This window comes from Lepidochelys kempii, chromosome 17 (genome assembly GCF_965140285.1).
Source record: "Lepidochelys kempii isolate rLepKem1 chromosome 17, rLepKem1.hap1, whole genome shotgun sequence".
In the NCBI taxonomy this organism is placed as follows: domain Eukaryota; kingdom Metazoa; phylum Chordata; order Testudines; family Cheloniidae; genus Lepidochelys; species Lepidochelys kempii.
In genome coordinates, this window is record NC_136396.1 from 11,973,851 (window position 1) to 11,993,191 (window position 19,341).

General features: G+C 39.8%; 1 protein-coding gene across 6 annotated transcripts in view; it reads right to left on the minus strand.

Annotated features, from left to right (window-relative positions):
• The window catches only part of PITPNM3 (PITPNM family member 3), a 357,638-nt gene that overhangs the window by 203,144 nt on the left and 135,153 nt on the right, over positions 1-19,341 (minus strand). For 5 of the 6 annotated variants that reach the window (XR_013634779.1, XM_073315260.2, XM_073315258.2 and 2 more), the window contains exon 3: positions 4,830-4,937. The exons of the other annotated variant lie outside the window; for it this stretch is intronic. Coding sequence is in view for 4 of the 5 variants with exons in the window: in XM_073315260.2 (XP_073171361.1) it covers positions 4,830-4,937 (108 nt within the window). In the remaining variant the exon portion in view is untranslated. The remainder of the gene's footprint in view (positions 1-4,829; positions 4,938-19,341) is intronic. 6 annotated transcript variants of the gene reach the window in all.

Below are 19,341 nucleotides of genomic sequence, written 5' to 3' on the forward strand. Positions count from 1 at the left end.
ATAGTTTGTGTTAACTTAGTCCTCTTTCAAACCTTTTCGTTCATGCCAGCAGTTCACACACCCTGTAGTCTGCACTGCAGTACTGTGTAGACAAGCCCCAAAACTAAAACACAAACAAAGACCCTGATCTTACAAACACTTACATAGTAGCTTAAGCATGTGCTTTAAGTGCTTGCAGGATCAGGACCAAAGGTAGGGGGGTGGAGGAACAGAAAAAAATAAAATCTAATAAGCCAAATTAATTCTTGGTATCAAGCAGGTGCAATTCCATTGATACCATAGGTATCTGCTTAGCACCAGTCATGAATTTGGCCTTGAGAATATATTTAATACAGTGCTTTGATTCTGCCACAGGAAAAGCAGCTCCCCATCAAGATACTTTATGCAGCTCTACAGGTTTTTAATTCAGCTTGATCGCTGTTTGTGTTATTCTCTGTTTAACTATATTAAGTCGGCATTACTGGATTCCCAGATTTTCCCCTGAAGAAGTATTTCTTGCATTGATGGGGAAGTTTGTATTGGTCAAGTGCTCTCACGTCTACTTACTGAGAAACAGCGACTGAATTAATTTATATACCTACTATTTAAAAGGGTGCTAATAAGCTTGTCTCTCTTTCAGTGGAATTGTGGCTATGCTGTTTCTTAAAGTTGTAGTGAGTGCCCAGTGTGCCTTTAATTCTGCCCCGAGCATACTGCAGCTTCCCATACATCTTCATTTGTTGAAAGAGCTCTTAATTGTGTGCTTTACTAGTCAATCTATTAAACCATTTAAAAAAAAAAACAATGCACACAAACTTCAAAATTGCTGCAAAGGCAACTAGCAGCATCACTGGTCCTGGAAGCTGGTTTAACTACAACAAAGTGCAACATAGCCACTTCCTTCTCAGCTGAATGTGTCGTTCATAACCATGGGTCAGATTCTGTGGTTTGGTCAGTCAACAGGAGTTTTCTGCACTTAATGCCTGGAGGAGTTGGTCCTGTATTTTTAAAGACCCAGTGCAAATATGAGTGTTCATGAAAGCAGCTGGACTGATAGCACTAAACAAAGATGACAACCCTTGATTTAGACCCAAAAAACAGGTGCACCAGAGGCAACAGCACTGCGCGCTGCCCCCCAGCATTCCCACTGTTTTCTGATCCTGTGTTGAAGGGTACAACCACAAAGGGAATGAAATGACACCCTCACTACCAACAAGAGGCGTCGGAAAGGGACTGAATCAGAGACCTTCAGAACCAACCCACAAGCCTCTATCACTTGAGCTAAAAAGAGCCAATATATACTAGACCCTCATCTTTTATGGGAACAATCCATTAGAAGGGCACATGGCACATTTGAGCTGGGATTTTCAGAAGCGCCTAGGGGATTTGTGCATCCAGGTCCCAGTAAAATTCACCTTACTCCCTTAGGCTCCTCTGAAAATCATAATTTAGGGAATAACCTTGCATCCATCAATGTCAGTGGAAAGAGAGCCATTGACTTCAATAGGTACTGGATCATAAGAACAGCAATACTGGGTCAACCCAATGAGCCACCTAGCCCAGTTTCCTGTCTTCCAACAGTGCTGAATGCTTCCGAGGGAATGAACAGAACAGGCCGTCATTCAGCGATCCATAATCAGGCCATTAGCCAGTGGGTTTCAACCATAAGGGTAGTTTGTACACATTGTCAGCCAAGAGGATATGATTAGACAAGATGCCAGTCACAGTTCTAGTTTGTGTCATACAGGTACTAGCCTGAGATCAGCTATTCATTTCTCACAAACCACAGTACGGCTCTCAAATGGTAAAGGCTACACACCAGGGCTGGAGTTAACAGAGAAAATCTGGAGGCGAGCTATGAACTATCCAGCCCCCTCAGGGCATGTCTTTAATGAAGACACATGGGCTTTAAAAATGCAACCTTATTTTGGCAAACACTGATGAGTTCTCCAAATAGTCTCTGAAAAGGTAATAAATCAATGCAGCTGTTTAAAAGGGTTTAAGTGGTAACAATGGGCCTGATTCCACAGTTTAGTAGCACCTTACTCCAAAAGTAGTTCCACTGACTTCAGTGGGACTACTTGTTCACTCTGAATAAAGGTATCAGAATCCAGCCCTCTATTTTTACAGCTGAAATGATTCCGTTAAAAAATTTTGCCAGCTTTTTTGGGGTAAAGCTTTGAATGTAAATGGTTGCATTAACATTTAAATGCTTTTTACTGCAGCTATTTCAGAAAATAATATAGTTCCCCATCAAATAGATCTTGCATGCTCTTCGCCTTCATTATTTGTGTTTTGCAATTGCCAATCACAGAGTGGAGTTCTAAAATTCCCGAACACGATTCATTCTCCAACAGAAGCCCTGCATAATTCGCTGCAGTAAACACACCACAATAGGATCTATATGCATTTGGCAGGTAATTTCACAGCAGAGAAATATCAATAGGTACCTAATCAATAGAACTGAACCTTGCAGTATAATGTGGTGGAGTTCAAGAGGAGAAGAGGCATTGAGATGTGTGGCCTAGTTTAATCAGATGAATTTAGCAGGGGGCCAACCTAGTGAAACACCTAACTGGCAGCATGCATTACAGCTGTTGCTCTAGTTTTTTTTTTACATTATTGATATAACAAAATACGAAATCTCATTCTGGCGTGAGCTGCCTTGTGTGGACATACCGTAAGGTCTGATTTTCAGAGGTGCTTATTGCCCACAGCTCCTATTGACTTCAGCCGAAGTTACAGTTGCTCAGCACCTCTGAAAATAGACCCATAGTGTGCAAAGTCATATACCCCAGCACAGTGAACATTGACTTGAAGCAGGCTACCGTGTTGTGAAAAGCCATTAAAATATAACTAGATGTTATAAGTAGGCCTGCTCTCAAACTATGGTCCAAGTAGACCAGTAATCCTCTAAGCCCTACCTAGTATTCTCCAGAAGAAAGCAAGGTGAGCACCAAGCAGTGAGACAAGAGGGCTAAGAAGGAGAGGTAACCATGGTGGTTTGCTGTCTTACAAAGTAGTCCACAAAACAAAACAAAAAAGATAGGACACCACTGAAATAAGGGAGGGAAGGTCTCATGGTTAAGATGCTGGACTGGGGTTCAACTCCTGGCTTTGTACCACAGCCTTTCTGCGTGGCCTTGGGTAGGGCACTTATGCTCTCTGGGTCTTTGTTCCCCATCTGTAAAATGGAGAGAATAATAACCCTCCATTTATCTGTCTTCCCTCCTTAGATTGAAAGCTCTTAGGGGCAGGGACCATCCCTTGCTTTTTTTTTTGTTTGTTTGTTTGTGCCTAAAACAATGGTGCCATGATCTTAGTGGGAACCTCTGGAAACTATCAAAACAATAAGACACAAAATCTAACATCATAATATTGAAGTAAATATATTAAAACTTTGCAGTCAGTGAAGAAAGTCCAGGAATAGTGGCAAATAGTCCAGAGTAACCTGCCTTTATGTGGTCATTAAAAAAAAAGTTATCTTAGTTGTGGTGCAACATTGGATCAATTTCTCTCAATAGTCTAACAGCAGAGAGAGGAGGCACATTTACAATTCAGTAAGCATCTCCTACAAATCCCCATTGAATCCCTGACTCCAACTGAAATAAATTGCCAAGCAACATGAAGGAGCACTGTATGCCACTGTCAAGGGCAGATGTAAGACAAACTTCTTCCCTCTCTAATTATCCACTTAATAATCTTTAACAACATGCCATTTGGATTGGTTGGTCAACATGCTACTTAACCACTAGCAAAGGAAACACCCAGAATATAAAGAGAAGAGAAGAGAGTCACTAAACAAAGATAATTAATAAATTAATTCCTTCCACAAGCGATTGCTGAAAATATGTATAGCTATAGAGAAATATCCCTTTCTTTTCCTACAGATGAACACACTCCAGTCCATACTGATCTTTCAGGACAGCTATTTGTAGTAAGAAACGGGGAAAGTCTTTTTAAAACAAGCAGCCTAAAAACACAAACACTCATGGCTCAGAATACATTAAATAAATTGTCTTTGTCAGGGGGAACCAGAGAAAAACCAAATAAATACCATTTAACTAACAATAAAAATGCTTTAAACCACTTGATAACATTCAACTAATCATCTGAAAACCCCCATACTTCATTGGACAAATTTACCAAGTTACTTAAAGACTGACACCATTACCTACACTGAATCGTATCTTATGGATATTGCCTGACGAAGGTAACTCCTGTTTAAAGTCAGTGGGAGTTCAGGGGTAACCTTTTTGAAAAAGCTGTGTATTTGGGAGCCTAAGTCTCACTGAAATTCAAGGCTCCTAAGTTACTTAGGCACTTGAAAATTTTAGCATGGAGGCTTAGCACCTTTATGTCCCTTTGAAAAAAAAATATCACACACTTACTACACAAATGGTTCCACTGACTTCTGCAGAACTACTTGTAGAGTACAGTGCTACTTACCTGTAGCAAAGATACCAGAGTCAGGCCCTGAGTAGCGACCTGGCCTGGGAGACAGTGACCCTAAAGCCCTTAATGTGTGTCATGGCCATGACAGATATACAACCATAGGCCTTGGTCATGCAAGCTATTGTGTGTGGATGGACTCTTGTACCCAAGCAGAGCCCCAGGTCTGAGTATACCGTCTACCCACAGGGTGCATCTTGCAGAAATAGGGCCTGAATTATTTTAATACAGGGAAATAGCGAATAGATGTATAACAATGTTAATTGTAATACCAGTTATGCTTTGTGACATTGTAAATGCCATTTGTATCAGGAGTCTCAACAAAATCAGACAGCTTAAGTGTCAGCTTAAGTTTCCTTGTTAACCTAAATATATACATATAGCAAGCTAAATTTTACCTTGATTTTCTTCCAGCTTCCCAATTGTTTCGATCTGCTCTACCAAGTCATTGGAGTTCCACTGGCTCATTCCTATCAGGATGGCACTTTTCCCTTCCACCACCTCCTCTGCAGCAAGAAAACAGAGAAGAGGGTAAACTGCAGCCACAGGCTGGAGAATAAAGACAGGATTACCTTGTTACCAACTGTCAGAGAAATATGCAGCTCATTACGATCCCTAAAGGGAATACACAGCACATAGCATACACAGGATTCTCTGAGAAGGCTTTCTGCTTACACGTCCACAGCAGTTTGTGTTTGCATGCCAAATTCATTGCATACTGGAAAACCACAGAGGGAAAGGGAATTTAGCAAATCTTTGCTGCTTACTTCTGCAGAATTATTAGCTGACTGAAAAAAGAAAAGGAGTACTTGTGGCACCTTAGAGACTAACCAATTTATTTGAGCATGAGCTTTCGTGAGCTACAGCTCACTTCATCGGATGCTCACGAAAGCTCATGCTCAAATAAATTGGTTAGTCTCTAAGGTGCCACAAGTACTCCTTTTCTTTTTGCGAATACAGACTAACATGGCTGTTACTCTGATAGCTGACTGAAATAAATATTCATAAGAGGTGGAAACCACTTGGCACTTTATATGTGCAAAGCCCTTTATAAATATTGATTGACTAATTCACACTGATTATCTAATTAACAGATCTGATTGGAAATATTTTCCCTCCCCCATGAAACAGTTCATTAGGAATTAGGGCTGTCAAGCTATTAAAAAAATTAATCACAATTAATCACACTGTTAAACAATAATAGAATACCATTTATTTCAATTTTTTGATGTTTTCTACATTTTCAAATATATTTATTTCAATTACAACACAGAATATAAAGTGTACAGTGCTCAATTTATATTTATTTTTGATTACAAATATTTGCACTGTAAAAAAATCAAAATAAATAGTATTTTTCAATACACCTAATACAAAGTACTGAAGTGCAATCTCTTTACCATGAAAGTTGAACTTACAAATGTAGAATTATGTACAAAAAAATGCATTCAAAAATAAAACAATGTAAAATTTTAGAGCCTGCTAGTCCTCTCAGTCCTACTTCAGCCAATCGCTCAGACAAACAAGTTTGGTTACAATTTGCAGGAGATAATGCTGTCCACTTCTTGTTTACAGTGTCACCTGAAAGTGAGAAAAGGCATTCACATGGCACTGTTGTAGCTGGGTCGCAAGATATTTATGTGCCAGATGCGCTAAAGATTCATATGTCCCTTCATGCTTCAACCACCATTCCAGAGGACATGCATCCATGCTGATGACGGGTTCTGCTCAATAATGACCCAAAGCAGAGCGGACCGATGCATGTTCATTTTCATCATCTGAGTCTGATGCCACCAGCAGAAGGTTGATTTTCTTTTTTGGTGGTTCGGGTTCTGTAGTTTCCGTATCTGAGTGTTGCTCTTTTAAGTCTTCTTAAAGCATGCTCCACACCACATCCCTCTCAGATTTTGGAAGGCACTTCAGATTCTTAAACCTTGGGTCAAGTGCTGCAGCTATTTTTAGAAATCTCACATTGGTACCTTCTTTGTGTTTTTGTCAAATCTGCTGTGAAAGTATTCTTAAAACGAACATGTGCTGAGTCATCATCTGAGACTGCTGTGACACGAAATATATGGCAGAATGCAGGTAAAACAGAACAGGAGACATACAATTCTCCCCCAAGGAGTAGAGTCACAAATGTAATGAATGTGGCAGGGTGGGGGGGCCCTGGGCCCTTTTAAATCACCCAGGCCCCTGAGCAATTGCTCCCCCTTCCCCTGTCGGTGAGCCAGAGACTAGGGTTTCTCAAACCTCATTGCACCGTGACCCCCTTCTGACAAGAAAAATTACTACATGACCCCTGAAGGGGTGACCAAAGCCTGAGCCCCATCGTCCCAGATGGGGTGGGGGGTCCAAAGTCCAAGGGCTTCAGCCCCAGGCAGGGGGCCTGTAACCTAGCCCTGCTGCCCAGAGTTGAAGCCCTTGGGCTACGGCCCCGGGAGATTGGGCTTGGGCTTCGGCTCTGAGTCCCAGCAACTCTAAGCCAGCCCTGGCAACCCACTTTGGGGTCCCAACCCACAGTTTGAGAACTGCTGCTGTAGACCATGATGCACTCCTTGGCAGCCTTTTTTACTCAACTTTGATGGCTTGACGAGATTTAATTGTACTCCTTTGGGCAGGCAATGTGTTTTTTATTCTAGATTTGTAAAGGGCCATGTAAAATTATGATGTCACATAAGCAATAATGGAAATAATTTATCTAGGTCCATAACGTGTGCCATAGTGTTTTATCTCATTAGACCGACCTAACACTTGGTAAAGCAACCCACATCTTTTCATGTATTTATACCTGTTCCTGTATCTTTTACTTCATACATCTGATGAAGTGGGTTCTAGCCCATGAAATCTTATGCCCAAATAAATTTGTTAGTCTCTAAGTTGCCACAAGGGCTCCTCCTCTTTTTTTTTTTTAAACAGTGTTTTGTAGTTGCTCTTCATGCTTATACAAAAGAACATAATCCCTGCTCCAAGGAGAGCACTGGCTAATGATAGGAATGGGAACAGACCATGTAAAAGAGCCTTACAGAAAGTGTCTAGTCATTGTAGCTGAAATGGGTTTTCAGAAGCTCCTTGAAAAGAGGAGGAGCTGCAAGCCTAGCCAAGAACAAGGAGAGTCCTGAAGGAGTACATGTAGGTGAGCGATAGGAGGCAATCAGGATAGAGGTTTGTTCAGACCTGCAGGAGTGGGGGTGTGTGTGTGTAAAATGAATCATTCAGAGAGCCTTGAAACTAAACAGAATCTTGGACGTTATGAAGTAAGAGGGGGATGCAGTGCAAGGATTTGGGGTGTGGCGAGGGGAAGGAGAAGCCAGACCTGGGTGGAGTTGTGGTACAAGACGATCATCATCCTGGCTGGAATAGAGGACAGACAAGAAAGAAGAGGGGAGATCTCAAGCTCAGTCTACACTTAAAAACTAAGGTTTGCCATAGCTATGGCAATCAGGGATGTGAAGAATTCACATCCCTGAGCACTATTACTATGCCGACCTAACCCCCCCAGTGTAGACATGGCTAGGTCAATGGAAGAATGCTTCCATGAGCTTAGCTATCACCACTTGAGGAAGTGGAGTTGCTACAGCAATGAAAAAACCCTTCCATCATTGTAGTTTATATCTATACTACAGGGTTACAGTGGCATAGCGCTGTAGATGGGCAACTATAGCCAGTAGCCCCCATAGTGTAGACAAGCCCTAGAGTAAGAAGGTGTAAAAGTCTAGGGAGGAGAGGACTAGAGCCTGGACTAAAGTGCTGTTAGTAAGGGTTTTTGTTCTGTATCCATATTACAGCATTGGAGATTTACAAAGTGCTTCACAGACATTAGTTAATCCTCATAATAGCCCTGTGAGGTAGGCCATTGCAAGTATGATTATCCCCACTTTGCAACTGGAATGGATGAATTCTGCAGACATTTTACAGGAAGAAAAGGGGGGATTTGGCAACGGCCTGGATGAGAAGGGAGAAGAGAAGATGCCCTCAAGGTTTAAGTCCTGGGACACAGAAAGGATGTGTGTGTTGTGAACTTTTCCCTGTTCCAACTGACATTAACCTTTGAATGGCTCCCTCCTTTGACAAAGTTGTCAGTAATTAATGAGAGATTTAAGTGCTCTTCAGTTATTTTATATGAAGACTGTGGTCAGGTTCTGCTCTTGGTTCCACCACTGTAAATCTGGGATAATTCCACTGAAGTCAGCTGGATTTACACCAGTCTAACTCCGGTTATGTTCCCTGCCTGACTCTGAATTCTCTATCTAGGTTCTTTTTTTTTTAACCCCAATTAATGTAGCATCTTACATATACATTTATTCTTACAAAACACCCTTGTGAAGTTTAATCCCATTTTACAGATGGGAAAATGAGACACAGAGAGATTAAGTAACCTGCCAAAGGTCACACAAAGACTGTGGAAAAGCCACACACTGAAAGCAGATTTTTCAAGACCTAATTAAGTGCCTTAACTACAAGACCATTCTTCAAATTATATAATCACCAGTATACTTGAATATACAACAGGTGTACTAGTTAAACACATGTTAACACATTAAGGGCTATGCTAGAAAGTTTTGCTGCTTTAACTACACTGGCACGGGTAAAGCAGAACACAGCCCCCAGTGAGGATGCAGTTATACTGGTATATTACTACTATTTATAGTATAAAATGCTTTTACCAGTATAAACTTATTCCAGTTCAGGAAAGAAAATAAGCTATATTGGTATAATACCCTTTATTCGGGTATATCTGAATCCACACTAGGGCTTATACTGGTATGATTTTGTTATGCCACTAATGGATATTATACCCAGGTATAAACTTTTCTAGTGTAGAAAAATCCTAAGTAAAATTCTCTTTCTAAAGTTTTTAACCCAGCATGAAAATTCAGGCATTTCAATGCTAAAAAAACATAGAAACTGTACTTCAGATTTCACTGTTCTGGAATTTTGATGTTAGAACATTAATTTCTGGAAAAAAAAAAAAAAAGGTGTGTTGGGGGGGAGGAAATGGGCCCACCAGACTAGTTCTCATACAAATTTCAAGCATGTTTTATCCTTTCATCAAAAACCATCTGTGCTACATGAGCTATTAAACTTTTATCTGACAGCACAGAAGAGATTATGGAATCGCACAGCCCTGCCGCACAGCGAATGAGTTCCGTTAGAAGATTTGTTCTTTTATCAGGAGCTCATCTCAAAAGGGTGCTGGGAAGCACAGACAAAAATGGAATGTTGCAGATGTTCTCCTTTAATAGGCTTAGAAATCTTTAGGAAAACATTTCCATTCGGTTTACCAGCTGTTGAGGAAGTGGGGTGTATTAGTCCCATCTGAACAAACTTATTTAAAAGCATTTCACTGTGGATTTATACAGGCTGCCAATGTAGACTATGTGCTTAGTATGAGTACAGGAGAATGCAAATGTAAAATGGAGGATTGGGAGTTCTTTCTTTGTCAAGATGATGATTCAGATAATGGGCCCTGGGTAGTACTGTGGATTACAAATAAAGGGTCAGCAAGAGTAACCAGAGCAGAATTGGGCCAGGAGATTCCAGGATACACAATCTAAATGTAAACCAACTTCAGCTTCACATTTCAAACATTTTTAAAAGGAAACTCATTCCCTGGCTCTACAAACGCAAACACAGATAGTATCTTGTAGCTGGTCTGTTTGATAGTGGTAGGTCTATTTGGAAGAAAAGCATTTTAAAAAATTTTTTTGTGGAGTACTGAAGAAAAAAAATCCATCTATTAAGGTTTCATCACCAGAGTCATTCATCACCATAGTATCTGATCTCCTACTGACCAAGAGGTCACCCAGACCTAACCTCTTTGTACATACTGATGGTCAGCCTTCAAACATCAGCAGAACTGATACTAATCATGGTGTCTTTAGTAGACTTCATGAAATCTCTGGCACTCTTTCGCGGGTAAAAATTCTACTTGGGCTAGCTTTTGTTGGGTTTTAGTTTTATTAAATTTACCCTTTTCTCTAAAGGTTGCTTTGTTTCGGGAGTTTGTCTTTAGTTGTTTGGTTGGGGGAGTTTAGGGTGGGAGGCATTGGTTGGGGGGGGGGGTTGGGTAGAAGGGGCTGTTGTTGCTGTAGATGTGTTGGTCCCAGGACATGTAGGACATTGTGAGTTTGCAGTATTGTGGTGTTAGATGCGTCGGTCCCAGAGACAAGGTGAGTGAGGGAATATCTTTTTTTGGACCAACTTCTATTCGTGAAAAAGACAAGCTTTTGAGTTGACACAGCTTACTCTGTGTAAGCTTGAAAGTTTGTCTTGGTGGATTGCCCTTAGGCTGACTAGAACTATCTGAATCAAAAACTTCAGATTCTTAAGAACATAAAAACGGTCATGTTGGGTCAGACCAAAGACCACCTAGCCCAGTACCCTGTCTTCCAACAGTGGCAAATCCCAGGTGCTGCAGACAGAACGAACAGAACAGGCAATCAGCAAGTGATCCATCCCTTATTCCCAGCTTCTGGCAAACAGAGGCTAGGGACACCATCCCTCCCAATCCTTAGGTTAGGCTTTGAGTAGCTGGAAATGTCTAGGGATGGATGTCCAAGCCACACCCCTTGTGGTTGGGGGTCAAAAGTTGGTGGGGTTGCATAGAAATCACTATAGGAACTCTATGCCACCTGAGGAATTCCCTTTATTGGGTCAATCTGCAAGTATCTCTTTAAGATGGGTTTAAATCCTTCTTTGCACTGCCTGAACTGTGGTGTGGCATTATCATTTCACGAATGTGTCAGAAAGATGCTAAGAAGCAGTGTGCTGAAGAGAAAATAGAGAGTTGTAAAATTATTTGAGCATTAGAGCTAATATTATTTTATCATTCTTCCTGTTACGTAATCCACTAAGCCAACCATTCCAGATGGCCCTAATGTTTAATATTGAGATAAAGTAAGATGAAGCGGTCACAGACTTTCATACTTATTTTTATTGGATTTTGCAATGGACAGAAAGCATTTATTGCAGTCTGGAATATGATGGAATTTAACAAGATGCACTGGCTCTCAACATGAGCCATACTGTGACCCTATATCACAGCACAAAGTAGTTTTGAGACACATGCCCTTCCCATAAGTGTTGGGATCCTGACTCCTATCTAACTGTAAAGGAAAGGGGGAGGCATGCACCCTGAAAGATATTTCCAAGCCCCAGGCTGAAAGTTCATGAACTGGTTAAATGTGAAATCCCAATATAAATATTGGATTTACTTTTTCCAACCCGGAGTCCTGATGGCCCTGCTACTCCACTGGAAGATTTTGCACATTGAGAGTGGAAAATTCCCTGGTCTGGGACACATTTCAGTCATGACTCAACTCTTTAACTCAGTTCTTTTCATCCCATTTACTAGATGAACAATATCACAGAGAACAGAGAGGGGACAAGCACGGGGGAGGGAAAGAAAGCGAACATTCTCTATAGCCACAATTTCAACAAGTCTATGGACCTGATTCTCCACCTCACATCAGCTTTATACGACAGCAATTCCACTGACAGAGTTATCTATCTCCCATTCACGCTTTGAGCTGGGGCGTAATTCCCAGCTCAAGACGACATACCTTTGGTATAAAGCGTATCCACGGCAGCACAAGGGACCAGTCAGCCTGAGTAACACACCCCTCCAAGAACTAGGCATGCACTCTGGGCAGCTCGCCCTGCCTGGCTCTTATACTACATGGCTACAACCTATTTTTAGCATGCTAGCTCGATCAAAGCTAGCAGGGGTATGTCTCCTTGACCTGGGAATCCAAGTGTAGATACACCCACTGGCACAAGTGAGAGAGAAAAGTCAGGCCTTTGCTGTTTGTACAAGCTGAATAGCAACAAAGGGCACGCTTCACACTCCGTAGCAAGAGTATGTAGCACCATCATGAGAATATTAAAATTGTCCACAGAGAATGAAGACTTGCAAGGTGATTTAGAGAAGCCCCATGTCAAAGGATACGCCTATGCTGCAAATCAAGGTGTGACTGCACCTTGGGTAAACACATCCTGGCCAGCTTCACCCAAACTAGCATTACTAAAAATAGCTAGATTGATCGGTCAGCGCAGGCTTCACATGGGCTGTACATGCACACCGGGGACCCTAGAGACACACTCACATCACTAGCATGTGCTGAAGCTTGTGCCACTCTGTCTACACTGCTGGTTTTAGCAACGCTAGCATAGGTAAAGCTAGTGCAAGTATATCAGTCCAAGCTGCAAATACAACTCAGACTGCAGCGTACGCCTACCCAAAGAGGCTTTGGCCCCGTTTCCAAAGGTTACTCAGCAACTACAATGTCCACCAGTGTCAGTGGAGCTGTGGGTGGCTGGCACTTCCGAAAACCAAACCACTCCTCTTTCCCCCTTACCTTCTCTTTGCACTTTAGACCAAAAGGCATTTAAGGTGGAGATTTTCCAAAGGTGGCCGAGTGCTGCTCACTGCAGAAATACCGAGATATACTCTCTTCTCCATTGTTCCAAATAAAACTTGGAACTGCGTGAAGGACAACCTAATTTACAACACTGATTTTGTTTCACTGCGTAGGAGCTTGCTGTTTAGAACCACTTCCCCAGCCAATGAACTATGTGCAGTCGGTCCTGGGGGAATTTATATGACAGGACATGAACAACGATATAAAGCAGCTCTGCCCCTTCCATAAGATTCAATTTGTCCTTTCGCTTTTATTGTTTCTTCCAACAGCTTCTCAGATTCCTTGAACATTCATTCTTTCGTGACAAACTTTCTCCATGATCCACAGTAGGGATGTAGCAGCAGATGGCTATGCACTTTTCTGATGTTATGTACAATTAGCTGTATATAAGGAGCTCATTGCAGGTTCAGGGACTGGAGTTTAATGATACATGTATGAAAAGACTCATCCAAATAGACATCTATATGGAAAGGATACTCCATATGTGAACAAAGTGGATACAAACAAGATAGTTACACAAAGTTATCATTTCAAAATGAGACATGAAAATAGACTATAGCTACCCCTTTGTGTTCCATCCCAATGAGCTGTGATATCATTTCACACAGTGTGAAAAGAATACGTCAGGATGACCTGACTTGAATGCAACATCAAGAATACAAAAGAAAAACACATATCCTAGGACATGTTACTGGCTACAGTTAGGGTCCAAACTCGGGCCCCAGGTCAGAAGTCCATCCCTATGCAGCAAAGCACTTTACCATATGCTTAAAATGTTAGGCACATGCTGCTTTTCTGAATAGGGATGGACAAAAGCACAGGCTTAAATGTTTTGCTGTCATGGGATAAGAGGGAAGTTCCTCCCACGGATTGTTAACTAGTTAAAAGATAGGAAACAAAGGGTAAGAATAAATGGTCAGTTTTCAGAATAGAGAGCTAAATAGTGGTATCTCCCAGGGGTCTGTACTGGAACCAGTCCTATTCAACATATTCATAAATACTGGAAAAAGGGGTCAACAGAGAGGTGGCAAAATTTGCAGAAGATACAAAACTACTCGAGATAGTTAAGTCCCAGGCAGACTGCGAAAACTGGGTGACTGGGCAACAAAATGGCAGATAAAATTCAATGTTGATAAATGCAAAGTAATGCACATTGGAAAACATAAATCCCCACTATACATATAAAATGATGGGGTCTAAATTAGCTGTTACCACTCAAGAAAGATCTGGGAGTCATTGTGGATAGTTCTCTGAAAACATCCAACCCCTCATCTTGCAATGTCTATGGCTCTCAAGGAAGCTAGATGGACCTTTGGTCTGATCCAGTATGGCTGTTCTTATGTTCTTAAGCATTATGCATTACATTTTGTTTTGGGGTAGGATGGGAACAGTTCCAAAAGTAAACCAGTTAGGCCCAAACCTGTAAATACATAAGCATAAGTATAGATTTGCTTACACAAGCAGTCTCACTGAAGTCAACGAGACTGCACGCCTGATTATGTGCTTGCAGGCATAGGGCTGTTCAGATCAGAGGTTGCTAGACAGAAAACTCTTGCTTTTGCAACTGGCTTCTGCCAGCTAGGTTTTGAACACCGCTCTGTTTATATCTGAACAGCTTCACTTGAGGCAACTCCGCAGTACACAGCTATATGAAGGACTAAACTGGCAATGATATAGATTATATATTTTGAGTCAAGGAATATCCAGGAAGTGGAACATCAGTAACTGAACATATATTTGGAAAGTGCCCGACAACAATGGAAATCTACATAATAGTTTCCTGCACTCTGAGACATCTAGAACAGCAGAATAAACAGACACAAAAACATTTCAGATTCTGTAAGCAGAAAACAATGGCTGCAGAAACAACAGTGATTAAAAATGAATTTAATCTCTTTGGTGAATGTGTTACATTTGCAGGTGGTTAGATACTACAGCTATCAGCACTCATCCGATAGGTGCAGGTCACACAAAATTTCTACTGGCTTTAGTGATTTGTCTCTGCACCTCCTGGGATCAGTTCTGTAGCATTCATAGGGACTTGAAAATAGGGAGATAATAAAGAGAGTTCAAAGATGTAATACACAGTATTCCAAACTCCGGTTGTTAAAAAAAATCACGAGTCAGGCCTCAAAATCATGAGGTTTTTAAAAAATACGTTTGGGGCTTGTTTTAATCTGTCTTCTAGTTTCTATCGGTCTTCTAGAACTGGGTGAATAACTGCTTTTTGATTCCTTGGAAATTTTGAAAAATAGGGGAAAAGTGTTTCAGGTTGGACAAAAAAAGTTTGAGATTTTCAGTAGATCGGAAAGCTGGAAAAGAAAGTAGTTTGGGGTCAAATTAAACATTCCATTTTGACGTCAAGCATCTGTTGTGGTTTTTATTTTTGAAAAATAAAATTAAAAGAAATTTCAAAACAAAAGGTTATTTTGAACCAAAAATTAAATATTTTGATTTTTTTTCCCCTCATTTTTTCCCAGGACAAACAAAGCAGCAAAACTGACTCAAATTAACATAACATTGAGGTGTCACCAAATCTTCACGTGTCTCCAGAAAAGAGTTTTGATCAAAAAATTTCACCCAGCTCTATTTAAGATGCACTTGGGTCACGTTTTGAAGCTTTTCTCTGGATTCAGAAGGGAAGGAAACTTACTTTTTAAAAAAATTAAAGCTGAGATTCTCTTCTAATCATGAGAGTTCAAGTGCACAGGCTTTAAGAAAAATACCAGCTATCATGAAACTCACAATTAAGACACAAGGTATGAAAACACTGGATACAATATAGTCTCACTCATTTAATTGTGCTCATGATATGTAACCTCTGTAAGGATTAAAGAATTTTGTGAATTATCAACAAAAAAAAATAAAAGGTTACCATACCACAAAATGGACATTGTTCACCTGACAAGTTTAGTTCAGATTCCTTTTTGATTCTTCATAGTACAGCCATGATTTTGTAGTAATGATGAAGTCTCAGGGTATATGAACACTGGAGCTCATGTACACATGTCCGACCTAGCTCTGATCTAGCTAGCTCAGGTACTGGTAACAGTGAAGCTGATTCTGCCTGGAACCCTGGGTAATTACTCAGCCACGTAGTCCACTCTGAGACCCGTGTTGCCACGGCTTCACTGCTATCGGTATCCGAGCTAGCTAGACTAAAGCTAGCTCAGGAGAGATACGTCCACACGAGCTGCCATCATAGCCCATAATTGCAACATAGACATTCCTCAGTAACTTGAGACTTCTCTACTACACTATGCTATCAAATTAGGATTTTGGTAACTATTCCCAACTTTGCAAAAGTGAGGTTCAACGTTTTATAGTCAAAAATCAAATTACATCAAAGGAGATCAAACGAAGATCTCAATAGAATAGGAATGAAAATTACTATGCAGCCTAAATATTTCCGGTTTCCTTTCATAATTTTCATCGTTCCCCCCCGCTTTTCAAAGAGTACTGCACTCAACCCATATAACTGTAAAGGAACACTGAAAACTACTGGATATTTCAGTGAGCAGTACATTGATGGCATAGCCTGACATAAAAGAAAGGAGACAATGCAAACTGAGAGATATCTATTTTATAAATAAACGCAGCCCAGTTCAACCTTATACAGCACAGTGCTCCAACTCTCTGCAACAATCCATTAAATACTCTTTTCTACCTTACAACATTTCACAGTGTATTTCAGAAAGCAATCAACGTGCTAAAAATAAATTGTGGAAGTGGAAAGGTGGACTAGCTGATCTCTAACTGTCTGCTGTCTCCTCCTTTGAGAATTACAGCCTTGCCTTTGTTTGAAAAAGGCAATTTGTACAGCTGCCTGCTTGCTTTCTGTTCCTGGGACAGAGTGACAGGAATCTGTCCATAATTTAGATTTGATGTATAGTAGAATAAAGCTAAAGGGGAACTATGAGAAAACAAGAGCCCTATTTCTTTAGAGGCCGATAGTACAGTGGATTCAAGGTGGAGATGAGCAAAATTTGGAATTTCCACCTTGGAATTTCCTACGATAAACATTTCATCATTTGTTTTTGCCCCAAATCAGGACAAAACATTAAAATTTGAAAATGTTCATGGAATGGTAATTCCAGAAATGTCAAAATGTTTTGTTTCAATATTTTTTAATAGAAACATTTCAAGATTCCTAAAATTGCAATATTTCATATCAGTTGATTGAACTGACCCAAAACACTTCATTTTGAGTCAGTTCAGTATTAAACTGCATTTTCCCCAAACTGCCATATGGGAATAGTTTCACTTCAAATTTTTCATTGAAAATAAAGTTTCAAACTACATGAAAAATATTAGAAAAATGACCGCTGTAGTTCAAAAAGCAGCTTTTAACTTTAAAAAAATATGTTGATGCAAAAATTTCAAACAGCCTTTTAAAGGACATGGATTTAAATGTCATGCTTATACAGCCGGTGCTAGCATTCCACCTAAAGCTGAGTAACCTTTTTCAGGCAGAAGATTTTCAGAGAAAGTTACAGATTTGGCAATTTGTGTTTCGCTTTTGCCAAATTGTTTTAGTTAAGAAAAAAACCCTTAAAATGTAAAATACTTCATTTTGACACTTCAAAATGAAACAATTTTTCAGTCAAAAGAACTTTTTATGTCAGAATTTCCTTTAATTAATCATTAAAAACAACCAAAAACCATTTTAAATGGCCAAAGCCAAAATGTTTTGTTCTACCCCAAACACTTTTTCGGAATTGCCAACAAAGTGAAAAATCCATCATTTGTACAGCTCTAGTTCCACCCCATAACCAGAGGAGACACCAAAAGGAAACCAATGAAACCACAAAATTGCATATAATGCATCCAGCTGAGGTTAGAACAGATAAAAAGCCAATTGAACAAAAAGCAATTCTCTTCTGGCTTTACTTTAAAACACACCTCTTTAGTTGGCAAATAGTATATTCTTATCAAAGTCAAGGTCACTGTTATACATTGTGTGCAAAATGGATTAAAAATAAAACTAATTAAGATAAAACGATGATGCGCTACAGAGGCTTTCAGCATCAACTTGTTCAATGCTGCCCTGGCTTGATGTGGAATCTAGCTTCCCTCACCTCATGTGTTCCAAATACAATACACAGAGTTCTTCAGGGCAGCAAAAACAGCTACTGACCTCAGATTATTGCCAATAATGGGCTTAAATCCAATGCTTGAAGTCAATAAAAAGATTCTCCCATTGACTTCAATGGGCATGTGATCAGGCAAAAATAACATTTGGTGTCTTAATTTTGTAAGTCCATCATTGCTGCAACAACAACAACAAAAAACAACCTATGGTCTGGCCTAACAAAATGGCTACCATTTGGAGCTGTGATGCTTTCGTCTTGCAAGAGTCTTCATCTCTCAGAGTTATTGTTTCAGGCTCTTTTCAAACTCAGGCATATTCTGCTGCATTGGTTAAACTCATGTCAGGATTCCAAGGTTTTCTTTGTGTCTAGAACAACTGGAGGCTTATTCCGTTTTTATTTTTAAACGCATAAACTGAAAGCTCTGAAATACAACTAGGAGTTCTGTCTATGCATTCTCATCTAGCCCTTCTTACTCCCTTGGGATGAGTGTCCTACACTTTGGGAAACATTGTCATAGCATTTATTATTAGAGCTATGAGAAGAACTGAATTTTCAGTTTGCTGGCTGAACCAAAGAAAAAATTGTTGGTTCAAATTTTGGACAAACTTAAAACGGTTTTTAAAAAACTTAGTTTTGGTCAAATGAAATATTTAGCTTTATTTTTTGAGGGTTTGGATTTGGATTTTTTGTTTTTACCTTTTTAAAATTAAAATTGAAGTAAAATTAGAAATGAAAAGTCTTTTCAAATAGAAAATTCAAAATTTTGTTTCGAAAATATCAAAACAAGATGTTTGGATTTTTTCCACAGTTTTGTTGGGGTGTTTTGTTTTGTTTCTTGAGAGAAAGATTCCAGCAAATTCAATACAAATTCACAAAATGTTTCGGTCAACCTGAACCTGCATTTTTTGTTGAAAAAAGTTTCAGTCAAAACATTTCACCCAGCTCTATTTATATTAGCAAAATAAAAATTCATTATAGTTTACAGGACAGGCAGGTCATTTTAAAAAATGGCTTTCATTTCTGTATGAAAAATCACAAAGCAAAAGTATCTTGAAACCCTGCCAGGTTTACCCAGGGGCAATAAAATCTTTATAAAGGTTCCTTTGGTTCAGGAAAGGATAAATCCTAGGCAACTCGCTGAGTTCAATCAGTTCAGTCCTCACAAAGCATTCAGAACAGCCAACCAATTAAAATGGTCACAGAAAGCATTTCAAGATGACATGGAGATATCTAAAGCCAGCCAGCAAGACCAGATTTAAAAAAATATAAACGAAAGTTGCATGCACAAGAAAATAATTATATAGTAAGGTAAAAATCAGATGAAAAATAATATGGGTTTAAAACAATAAATGCATAGAGTATCATCGATATTGATATTGAAATGCATTAGTTTACAA